The 12009-nt window shown below is 51.6% G+C and overlaps 2 protein-coding genes across 2 annotated transcripts in view; one reads left to right on the forward strand and one right to left on the reverse strand.

The window, feature by feature from the left end:
* Positions 1–702: 702 nt before the first annotated feature.
* On the forward strand, positions 703–6844 carry CSUI_008955 (uncharacterized protein). The gene is made up of 4 exons (XM_068069074.1): positions 703–3825; positions 4434–4672; positions 4967–5084; positions 5542–6844. Exons 1-4 carry the CDS (start codon positions 1632–1634, stop codon positions 5955–5957), a joined length of 2967 nt encoding a protein of 988 aa, XP_067918949.1. The 5' UTR covers positions 703–1631; the 3' UTR covers positions 5958–6844.
* Positions 6845–7004: 160 nt separating this feature from the next.
* CSUI_008956 (calcium-dependent protein kinase cdpk2) overlaps positions 7005–12009 on the reverse strand; it is an 8559-nt gene continuing 3554 nt past the window's right edge. The window contains exons 3-5 of the mRNA XM_068069075.1: positions 11769–12009; positions 11023–11398; positions 7005–10315 (exon numbers count right to left, since the gene is read on the reverse strand). The exon at positions 11769–12009 is cut by the window's right edge and continues 57 nt beyond it. Coding sequence (XP_067918950.1) covers positions 10078–10315; positions 11023–11398; positions 11769–12009 — 855 coding nt within the window. The 3' untranslated portion in view covers positions 7005–10077. The remainder of the gene's footprint in view (positions 10316–11022; positions 11399–11768) is intronic.

The raw sequence follows: 12009 nt of genomic DNA on the forward strand, positions 1-12009 counted from the left end.
ACGATGTGGGGCATGAGAATGAGAAAGAGGAGACAGACAGAGAGATAACTCCTAAGTCCGTGAACGAACCGCTACAGCTACAGCAGATACATGGACGGAGCGTCTGTAGCAATATTCCTTTGCCGCCGTAACCGTGGTCCTATCTCTTGCGTACCAGGCGCCACACAGCCAACTGCTGGGAGAGAGCTGGAGCGAGACAATTTCTCCAACTAAGTGAATAGCAGCTCACTCTCGGTCAACACTGCGCGACAGGGGCACAGACACTACGGGGACCGATTAGCCACACCAGCGGATGACACTTGGTGCGAAGCATTTCAGAGCACGTTTTTCCAGGCTCTTTCTCGGTGTTTCCAGGACACACTCAATGAACCCAGTATCCCTGCGCGATACCCCGAAAGGGACCGGTCCCCACCGATTCAAACCTTTCCGGCGTACGCGCTTCGCACGCCCGTTGCCCCCCTCATAGGCCTGTAGGGTTTTAATGAGTGGCAGCCCACTGTTCTTACGAAGACCCATACAGGACGCAAACAGAAGAAAACAGAAGGCCTTGCGGTTGCGTCAGCGTCTTGTCTTGCGGTCGCGTGACGGGATACAGGACCGTGACCTTCACACACACTGGCAATCATTGCGGGCTGTAACTTCAGTGGGTTCCGACTTTGCTCATGGCACCGCTACACAGTCGATACAGCTAGCCGTAGAAGGGACGAATCTCTGCGTGCGGCCAACCACAGTCGGAGAGCATTTTCTTACTCCTGACCTTCCCCCCTTTGTTTTCTCGTTCGCTGTCTTGTCCTCTTTCTTGTTTCTCTCAGCGGCAGGGATATTGAAAGCCTGGTGCTTACGAGCAGCTGTGCGTCGTGCGTCCCCATCATCGACACTCTGGTGTCGCAGCGGCGATGACGCCAGCCAAGCCTTAGCTCTTGCCGGCATCATCAACCCGTCTCGGAGGGTAAAAAGAACCTTTGCAGCTCCGTCACGTGTTGCTGAAAAATTGCTTCGAGCTCCCTACAGTCAGAAGGTGTTGCAGGACGGGGAATTGCTAGATTAGCAAAGCTGAAACTGGTCCTCTGTGCCCATCTTGTGCTGCAATCGGGCGGCCCGAACGCGAAGGGAAACCTAGCGGCCGGTCGTGTGGTAGCCGCGATGCTGCCAACTGTTTGCTTTGCTGAAAGACACAACAACTGTATTGTCATTTGTACGAACTGTGTGACGAAAGTCGCCGTCGCAGTCTAAATCCGGCCGTAAAATGTTTTTTCCCCTTCTGATCGGGAATGAATCGAAGTGTGAGGACCCCGATAGCCCGTGATCACAGGGAGTTTTCTGCTGTCTGATCTGTGCCGTTGTAATTGAGTGAAGCGCATCTAGTGCATTCTGCTGTCGTGTCTCTGGACCGGTTTACTCGTGTGATGGACCTGCGCTGACTTTCCCGGGGACGCTGTGATTTTTCTGCCACCGTGCCCGCACGTCGGCGGAGAAAGCACGCCTCAGTACGAAAAGAGGATTTTCCGTGCAGCGGTTTTTTGCCCCGGCGAGCCTGTCAATTTCTCGCAGTAGTCTTTGATTCAAAGGCCTTCACTAACGTATCATCTGCTGGCGAGCAGCTTTGCCGTTCAAAAGTTGCGCCTGCAAACATGGATGTGTCAGCACGCAGCGCGATTCAACGGGCGGAAGCCGACGGAGCCGGAGCGAGAGGTGTGTGTCCAGGCAGTGGCACAGATCACCAGTCTGATCTCCGCAGCTCGACGCCCATTCCAGCACCAAGTATTGGAACGTCTTCGTCACCGACAGCCCAAGGAACTTTTTCATCGAGTTCCACTCCGGTCTTTTCTTCTCGCTCTGTCGCTCCTCGACCAGGGCCCGGTGCTACCGCACTACGTGCTTGGACGACACACCGGCAGCTGCAAAATCTCTCCGCCAACAATACTGCACAGCAATGGCAGGCCTACACCGCTTACCCTGCGAATCTGCCTGCGGCTCTGCCGGCGTATCCGCCCGTTTCATGTGCACGACCACTTAGGAGTCAGGGAGCCCTTCCTCAGGCGACCGCTCACGGCGTTGAAGTAAACTCAGGTGTGCAGACCTCCGCGAACATTCCAAAAGGAGGGGAGTGTCACTCTTCGTGTGTTCGTGGGATTTCCCCTCCCCGATCGTCTGCTGTCGCGTCTTCCTTTCACACCTCATTTGCCCGACGCGAACCACCCCAGACCGCTTCTCAGGTTTCCGTACCGTCCGGGTATGAGGCTGCGCTGGCTTCCGCACCCGCCTCCCTTCTTGCCGCTGCTTCTGCGAGGAGCGTGACTAATGGATTTTCGTCACACTCGAGCAAACCTGCCGATACCAGCGAATCTCGCCCTGCGCCAAAAGGTCTACCAACCAATGATTTTTTTTCGAATGCAGTGCCCCTACGCACACCCCAGCAGCAGGTCATACATGTGCCAGAGAAGGTTGAAAGCAATCCAGTTCAAACCCGCACAGCCCCCCCTGCTCACGCATGTTCGCCATCGAATCCGGGTTCTTCAACTTGTTCCGTAGCGTCAGCGTATCTGCCCAACGCAAGCATATATGATGGGCACCGCGCTGCGCTCCAGTCGCCTCCCCCGTCGCCACATACATTTGTGGGTAGCTATGCTCCAAACCTGAAGAAGACGGGAAATGGCTCATTTGCATCAACGTCGTCTATGGCTATTTCCTTTCATTCACAGAATAGTAAAGCTCTTGTACGACCTTCGTCCGTCCGTACGACCTCCAATAACCCGGGGTTCTCCTCTTGCGGGACGCCTGCGGATTCCGTAAGTGCTCCCCCTAAGAGTGTCTCGACTGTCCAACCTACACCTGACGCTAAGTCTCTGGGGAGTGCCTCCTGTCGGAGACTCCCGCCCTTCGTTGTGTCCAACGTCTTCGTGAGTCCTTATCCCTTCGCCATCTCTACGCCAGCAGGGCAGCTCAAGTTATCATTGAGCGCTACCCCTTGTCCTGGGACTTTCTCCGGTGCGAAAGCTAGACACGCACAGACATCGTCGGCTTCTTCTCTTGGAAGTCAAAGCCCGTCTGAAGTATTGGACAGAGAAGCCCCATCAAATCCTCCTTTGAATCCCAGCCAGGGACGTCCTGGTGTTGCAATGGGAGAAAACAGAGAGGGCGTTTGTTACGGCTCTAGTGGTGGAAGCAGCAGTCGTAGTAGTTTGATAATCCAGAGTGGATGTGGTTCAAGCAGCCGTGCGCCCATTCAGTCTCTCGCACGACCGCACCATGCTGACAAAGCAAACTCCTTCGTGTTCACTGGCGCACCCATCCAGTCGAATGCGGGACCACCTCTCTTCCGTGCGGCGGCCGCCCACGGAGAAAAGCGTCCTTCTGGGCACACGACCCCAGCATCAGAGCAGAGCGTAATCACAGGTGTCGTTCCTCCGGCATATGCGGAAACATCAGCCGTTCATAAACTTTGTCCTTCTTCCCCACATGGCGTAGTCGCTTGGAGCAGTAGTACGAGTAGCCTGTCTAGTGAAGTTAAAAGAGACCTGATCGGGGGACAGCGCACTCCTACTTCTAGAGAAGCGATGTTATCGTCGTCGGCCAGTCCTGTGAATACAGTCCGGTCAGTGAGTAAGCGAGGGCATAGTACAACTGACAGAGGAGGAATCCTGAACAGGTTAAACACATCAAATACGGTCAGCGACGGAAAGAATGTATCAGATAAAGATAAAGCATCGGGGTATGAAAGACGTGGATGGAGAGAGCCGCCGCATACCGGAGGGAGTCAGGGACGGGTCGACGGCTGCTGCCCTAGACTCTGGACAATGACGGCCGAGGACTTGTTTGGTCTAGGTATGCTTCGAAATGCTCCGCACAGGGATATAAAAGGGGTGACTATGCACCGCTGTGATTGTAAGCGTACTTAGTGCTAGGGAGACAGAAATGAGTATTGCTGTGGACTTCATCTGACGGTGCACCAATATGGTACGGGACGTTGACTGGTTACCCGTGCGCTGTAACACTTTCAATCTTTTGACCTGGAGCGTGTCATGTACCATGTCAGACGAGACTTGATGGATATGGAGATGCTCTTCTTGGTTTCTTGCCTGGTTTTTTTCGGCTTCTCTTCTTCTCAAAAGTCTCGTGCACATGCAAGAGGGTAGAGGGTTTTTGTCAGCATTATCTGCGGGGGCGTTAAGCTCAAGGAAGGACTGATTGTTGAGGTCGAGTTCCGGGATGACGGTGCCTCCAGTTGAGTGGAAACTTCGTGTGGCTCCAAGTTGCTTGGTGGATCCAGGTGAACGCTGGCGTCCTCTATCGTTACCGTGTCCTGTCGGCAGCTGCTTCCAATCATAGCTGTTGTGTGTGGCGTCTTTGTTATGGCTCTAAAACACACTAGGGAAAGACTTCGTACGTCGAAGCTTCTGTCCGGTGCTTGTTCTTTGTCTGTGTACCGGTAGACATAACGTCAACGTGCAGACCACAAAAGGCACCAGAGCTATCTAGACTACAGAAAGACGATCAGGCGGCCAGCGCAATCAACCGACTTTTAGAGGCTGAAGCGGATGCCGCACTAGTGATCAAACGAGCGGAAGGGCTACGGTCCGCTTTGTTAGAGCGCATGGGGGCCGAGCTGGAGGATGAGGAGAGACGGTTCAGAGACCACCAGGAGAAAATTTTCCAACAGAAGAAACAAGAGGTAAGCATCCAAGAGCCCGGTCCCATGCACGCGCCTATAAATCTTTAGTTATGTGTAAAAAAATTGCCTTTCCGGCACGTTCTGTCCGGAACGCCAGAATGTGCACCTCCACCGGTGTCCCATCCATCCGATAGCGGTACAGTTGTCAGTTACCAGGACACATGCCTGTGCCTTTTGCCGGTCATCTGTGTGCTTTTTTGACGGTGTACATTGCCTCTGCCGACTGGTAGATGGAAGGCGTGCAGCTCTTGCGTCATTGGAATGGTGTGTGATGGTGTCCTTGGACTACAACAGGTCAGTGAAGAACTAGAAGCGCTGCAAGCGAAGAACACCTCCGAAGCGGAAGCTTTTGTTGAGAGCATTCATGTCGGCCTGGACGAACGGCGTGTCGCTGCAGTGGACCAGATTATCGGTAAGGACAGTGTCCCGAGACTAGCTCGTCGCTACCTTTCAGGAAGTGTATGTACGTTAAAACATTTCACATGAAACATCCCATTTTCCTGTATGTCATATGATACATTGCTGTAGTGTCACCACGGTTGCTCACCTATAACTAAGGAACCCGGCAGCACAGCATCGGGGGCGCTCACTGGTTCTCCAGATCCGTCAACGATTCCGGAGTCTATACGACACACGGGCGGTTTTTAGTGTAGACCTTGAATACCTAACTTCGTCTCTTCACTTTTAGTTAAGCGTCTCTGGACGAGGGCGCTGCAGGGTAATTAGACAAATTACCTCTTGCAGCCGGAGTGAGGAAAGTGTTGATTTGACGGCTGGTACTCCTTGGAAAATTCAAAAGATCGTCTCAGGTATTCAGGGCCATCGAACATCCGACTCGGACTTTTCCGTTGTTTGCGTGTTCTCTACAGATCTGACTCTGAAGGTAGATGTGTCATGTCCTCTGGAGGTTGTAAAGCGCTTCGGCACGCGACGGCAGCTACTAGAACTTGCTATGAAGACCCAGGAATCACCCCGTCAAATAGTACACCACCCTCCGGGGGATACGCTAGAACGAGATACAGACGTTATAACATGGGACGAAGAAGGTCATGCCCGCGTGGAGCATAAGTCTGCGTCCACACACCAAAGGCGAGTCACGGACATGGGTAGTTTCTGGGTTCGCCATCAGAGCAAAGTTCACCAGCACTCGAACCGACCACTAGTTTTACTCAGTACCCATTCGTGGCAGGAAGATGATGACCTCGAAGGTGCGGAATTTCCGAGGCTTGGCTCCATTCTAGAGCCATCTGATTCGGTTGAGAGGGGAAAAAGCTCATTTTTGTAGCAGTCCCCGGAATTAGTGAACAGTGACTCATTATCGACAGAGGAGCATGAGTGTGGAGCGCCCAGAACCATGGTGTCCGATAGAGTGACTCTCCTGCCGAGGGCTCGCGTCGCGGTCTCTACACTTTTGTTCGAGCACCGGCCAAGAAGTGTCAGCTAGGGGAGGACGGAGATCCGAGCAATCGTGCGGTACTTCTACTGATCAACGGTCGCACTGAGCAGAGCACTGGTGCCAGGTAATCAAAGCAGTTTCCAAAGGGGGAGTGATGCACAAGCCAAGAGACGAGCAAGTGGTAGCTTCCTTTCCGGGACGTGCCGCCAAACAAGCTGGCGCCTTAGGGCGAACTGATAGCGCTTGAACCGTTTTTCGCTTGTCAAAGAAGCGCATGGTGAAGGCTAGCCCTGAAAGGGCACAGCCAACTGAGTCAAACCGGAGCGTACTTTTCCTTCCGCGCAGGGACACAATTCCTGTTCGCTTCTAAGGCGCGACGTATCCACGGTACTCCGGGAGGCGAAAGGTTTGCGTGCTGGCCCGACCCAAAAGTTTGTGGCATAGTGAGGCTGATACAAGGGAATGCTTTTTTGGTGAGGTGTTGACTGTATCAGTTTGCGACGTTTATCTGACGCATCAATAGTGGGGTGGTGCTTGTGACTTAGAGCTTCTTCTTCATAGTCTGCCTGGATAACTTACCTGTGTGGGTGTAATTCTGACTTGAAATTTCTTTATAGTGTGCCTGGATGACTTACCTGGTGCCATCGGGTGGTATTGGATTGGTGTATGATGAAACCAGGCACCAGCCTCATCGTGACGCGCCGAGTGCACGTCTCGTGTCACCGCGTCCAAAGGCTCGCAGAACTTACCCATGGAAGATATTCCGCGAAGACGGCTCCACACTGCCCAGTCTGACGCATTCATAAGCTCAGCATCGGACAGATCCGTACAGTGGCGGGTCGACGCAAAACAATCCTCCTTCGGCGGGAGTTCCTTGTAGGAACGGAGCATGCAAAAGCGCTCCTTCGCGTATGAGCTGCGTCATAGCAGGTAGTTATGGGTATGACAATATGTGCCCCGGTAACAGTTCGGGTGAGCGTTTGTGTTGCGGCAAAAACGTCCACCTGTACGGGATGCTACCAACAAGCTCCATTGATGCTGTTACATTGAGGTAATCAGTTTTGCCAGCAGAAGAATGAAATGTTCGGGTCACGGGGAAAATGAGACGATTCCTATACTCTGAAGGCCACGTTAACAACCTAGACTCACGCACCTCTCCACACGCAACCACGTAGGGGCAAGCGGAATGCTCCCTTGAACCGCGCAAAAAACCATCCACCGGATCGCAACCACCGAACATGAGAGCGTACATCACACACAGCAGACAGGACACGTCACTGTAGTCCTGTCAGCACATTCGACCTTTTCCCTTGAAAGGATAACTAACTCTCATACCCTTACCGGGAGAAAGCAAGGCTCTTTTCAGGCGAAAACAGCCTCTAGCCAACTTTCCGACTGAAGCTGAAGCACGAACACGATTACTTTCTCGCACAATAAAGGGTGCCCTGACAACACTTCTTTGATTCGCAGTGAGGTGACACGTAAGCCCCCACCACGTGTAACCCCGCGAATGTGCACACACACAGTGCCCCCGTAGAAGGCTGTCAGACACATCTGGCACTATTTTTGAAGAGTACGGGCGGCCTGCACGACCTCCAATTCTTGACGTGTCTCTACAAAGTAACTGTTTATCGCATTACAAACGGCCTGAGAGAACAAGTCTCCACGCCGTATCCGTACACCGGCAAGGAACAAGGGCGGAAAATCAAGAAGTCATACCAGGAACTGTTTCTTGGTCCGACATATGCCTGTATAGCCTTTCAATAAAATCCCACAAAATTATCGCGCCAGCAACGTTACAGTGGCCGCACTGTTTTGTTGGCTCTTGTCCTCATTCGTCAAGCCGAAAGGAGAGAACGCCATTCACTCGGTTCCCAGAAACCTCCCCCTCCGCTGTTACTACCTTGCTCTCTGCGCCAAACCATCTCCCAAAGAAAAGTATGCTTCAGGTTACAGTTTGGAGGACTTAGTCAAGGCTTTTCGCTCAAGTTTTCAGTTCTGTGCCGCACTGGTCGTCTCTTGGTCGCCAACTGAGCTACGAGTCAACTAGACACTACCCGAAGCGGACCTTGGGAAAAATCTTTTCTACCTGTTCTGAAGAAAAAGCAAATCTATCTTGTCTGTCAAAACAGATCGATCGAATGGCGGACAGCTCTACTGCTCCCTCCCAAAAGAGAAAAAGAACCGCGGCCGCAAAAGAAAAGGCAAAGGCTTGCTGGAGTTTTCAAAACTAGAAGGCAGAACGATCAGCTTGAGAGAATCAAAAAACAAGAGAAGAAACCGCCCACCAGGAATCTGCGGTAACGCCCGCCTACCTAAAGGGGACACGCCTATAGGTATACATCTGCATATACAGACATCCCCACAGCCCCTCTCCTGTCACAATCTGATTGTCCGTCAGTCACCTTACTCTGTCTGGCTTGCACTTTCCGCGTACATAGAACCCGATGCCAGAATCAGCCACGACACTGACATTCGTTTTCGCGAGAGGGTCAAGGGACAGAGAGACTCAGCATCTCCTCGCCGAACAATAAAGAAACCTAAGACTTCATTCTCCGATCGTTCGTTCACCACATCTATGAGGAGCGAAACGATGAAAACTCATCAGCGCCATACCTATTTCTTTGCCACCACCTACCCCTTACCATCCACTCACCCCATCTTCACCACGCCCTGTTGGACCTCCCGAACCTTGAGCGACGAAAATCAAAACTTTGACCCTTCCTCCTTTCTCCAGCCATGTACATCTTTGAAGGAAGAGACACGTGTCAGCTACCACGGGGTCAAAGGCGACGAAAGAAGAAACAGCCCGAGCAAGCGATCCGTGTGTCCAGAAATAGAAAACACGGGGATTAGCCCATTATACGGCCACTCAGAGAACTATGGCTTGCTATGCTTCACCAGATTCGTCAAAAAAAAGCCAGGAAGGAAACAATATATAAACGGGAAGAAAGACCAGAAGGCCCCGCTGGGGGGGTGGCCCCGCGATAGGGGCGAAGGAACATGTCGAACCCCCTGCCACACGCCGCCCCACGTGCATTCTTCCCTGACAACCGGATGGGAAAGCATACAACAGCTATACTGGATGGTCGTAGAAAGACAGAAAGGTAAAGTCTCCGTTCACCCTTCTTAGATATAAAGGAATGCAAACTCCATCGATGCCAAGAAGAGATAAAACTTGTCACCGATCCTCCCCTTCGCACAAAACTAAGATATACGCCCCCTGACGGTGAAGCTTAAAGCAGTTACTATCAAAGCCATATCTTACCAGAATAGGCTATATACTTCTACATCCTCTCTTTCCCTCCATCACACTTTACTTGCATACACGCACGACATAGCACGAGACCAGCTCGGCGCCCTCCCAACCTCTTCCTTCATCACCGTACCCCCCCCCCTCCCCCCGAAGACAGTCGTAGCGTCACGGCAACATGAACACTATACACGGCCGCGGACCCTCCCTCTTCCTTTCTGCCCTTCTCCGGGATCACCATGTTGACGTACGGATCTCCAGAACATGCATCAGAAGAGTGTAAATCAACGGTGCTTGGTTGAGAGATTAGAATGAACGGAATCGGGATACATATTCGTCCTGTATAAAGTTGAGTCGAGAAAAAAAGATGTCCAGGCTTTTTGTTGAACTTCACTTTGGAATTCAATCTTTCAAAAGACGAACACACGAGAAGTGCTCTCTCCTCCCAGGAAAGAAAGAAAGCACTCGGAAATCGACATATGCTACACTGTCTTGTTCTCTCCCTATCTTCTAGTCCCGAGGACTACAAATGGTCTCTCTCAACCCTTCACCAGGAAGAACAGAGTAAAGAGACCGACCCAAACATTGCTCCTACACGTAGATATAGGCACTGTATATACAGTATGCTGATGATCGACTTTGCGATGCTATAAAAGCGCGTGGGTAACATTCCAGGGGTACCAAGAAACTCAGACATCAGTCCGTCTTTATTCTTTGTCTAGGTGTTGGATTCTTACATCTCTTTTCTGCTACTTCTTAACCAGATGCTGTTTGTAAGCCTGCTTCACTCATATTAGTACGAGAGCACGTCCGTCGCATCATCGACACAGTATGCTCCGTAACTAAAGCTAGAGATGGAACTTTACGCATAAGTCCGCAGAACTCCTCAAAGGTTATTTGACCGTCTCCATCTGCATCCGCCTCCAGCAGTTCCGCTGCTGCATCGGTCTCAAGATCTCCTGCCATGTGGAATACTTGACGAAGCTCTTGTGCGCTGTACAATTACGCATACGCACTCACCACGCGCAAACATGGATACATATCGGCACAGACGGAGGGATCTTCACATGTGGGACGCACAGAATAGATATGCACGTCCCTTATGTATGTTCCACACCCATGGCAACGCTGCATGTGTGCATACACACGTAAACACATGGGGCCTACTGATCTCAACGATACGAGAACAGCGATGAAGGTGAACGCATACACACGTAGGACTGAACTCGAGCACATATACAGATACACACGGCAGCACGGAGATCCAGACAGTTCACCGAGCACTCTGTACGATACCGATACGATCGTAGAGCGGAAAACACATGGGGCTGCGGCACTCCTATGCGCAGCCCCTTGCGTTCCCAACATATGTACACCTGGGCACAAACTTTTAGTCACTTGACAATACCCAGGCACGACACATACGAAACGATTCTTCCTAATTGGAGAGTCCCCAAAGCTGAATGACTATAGAACTGCGAATACGACTACGTAGCTGAAGGAAAATCCGACACCATCCTAGCTCGGTCAAACCGCGCCGAACAAGCTTAAACAGCATCACAGTCATATAGCCGAAACACACAGAAACCTACGGAACCTAGCAACAAAGACACAAGAAATACAGATAGGGAGAGTGAGACCAGCCGTTCCCTTTTCTGATCGGTAATGATGAACCCGCCTTCTCTTTCCAGCGTTGCTTACCTGACATGCCCATCTCCGTTGATGTCAAGCACCCTGAAGGCTGCGCGGCAAGCTTCTTCTCGGATATAATGAGACTGATGTAGGCAGGCGGCAATGAACTCTGTATAATCGATACTCCCCGTACCTGCCGTATCAACTTCCTTAAGAACATCTTCTAAGACGAGATCGGGAGGAAGATGTACACCGCTTCGTTCGATTCCCTTACGGATTTCCTCGACTGTCAGGACACCATCTCCCTCAGTATCGAGCTGAGTAAAGACATTCTTCAGTCCTTCGATTTCCGAGTCTTCTAGGTGTTGAGCTATCACCGTCAAAGCGAGCTTTTTCAGCCGACTGAGACCCTGGAAACGACGGAATTTACTCAAGATATCCAACCCTGTACGGCAACACAAAAACAGAAACTGATGTAGTCGGGTCAGAACGATTCAGTCTTTCCCTTGAACGTATAAAAACACCATCTCCGTTAATGTATGCACATGTATACAATGTACAGGAAACCTTTCAAAAAGAGTGAGAAAAGCAGCAAACAGAAGATCACTGATATGTCTCCCCCTCCCATACATTCTACGCATAAATTGCCGCGGACTGCGCGATCCTTCCTTTTTCGGCGAGAGTATATTTGCAAGTAGTCACACGGGCCGAGGGGGGGGGGACTTGGGCCCACCTCACCCCTACCCCTGGCGATCTGAAGGTCCTTCCTCCCCAGTTCATACTCTATCTCGTGTACCCAAGAGAAAAAAACTCACCAAGGGGTTCAAAGTGATCTCCCGGAGAGTGCATAGCGAACCACGGATGTCTTAGAGCTTGTTCGGCGCTGATACGCGTCCTGGGATGACGGTCCAGTAGACGAGAAATCAAGTCTTTTGCTTGAAGAGATACTCGACTCCACTCGCTATCGGGAAAAGTGTAGTGACCCGCGCGGACCTTGTTCATGATTCCACGATCCGAGGGTGCATTAAATGGAGGATACCCACATAGCAGAATATA

Source organism: Cystoisospora suis (assembly GCF_002600585.1).
Source record: "Cystoisospora suis strain Wien I chromosome Unknown contig_5169, whole genome shotgun sequence".
NCBI classification, from domain to species: domain Eukaryota; phylum Apicomplexa; class Conoidasida; order Eucoccidiorida; family Sarcocystidae; genus Cystoisospora; species Cystoisospora suis.

What these genes read in the sequence shown, in the direction of transcription:
- CSUI_008955 (XM_068069074.1), top strand. Translation starts at nt 1,632, where the DNA reads ATGGATGTGTCAGCACGCAGCGCGATTCAACGGGCGGAAGCCGACGGA. An exon ending in TCCAACAGAAGAAACAAGAG is followed by an intron (nt 4,673 to 4,966) that starts GTAAGCATCCAA and finishes GGACTACAACAG; the next exon opens with GTCAGTGAAGAACTAGAAGC. An exon ending in TGCAGTGGACCAGATTATCG is followed by an intron (nt 5,085 to 5,541) that starts GTAAGGACAGTG and finishes TGTTCTCTACAG; the next exon opens with ATCTGACTCTGAAGGTAGAT.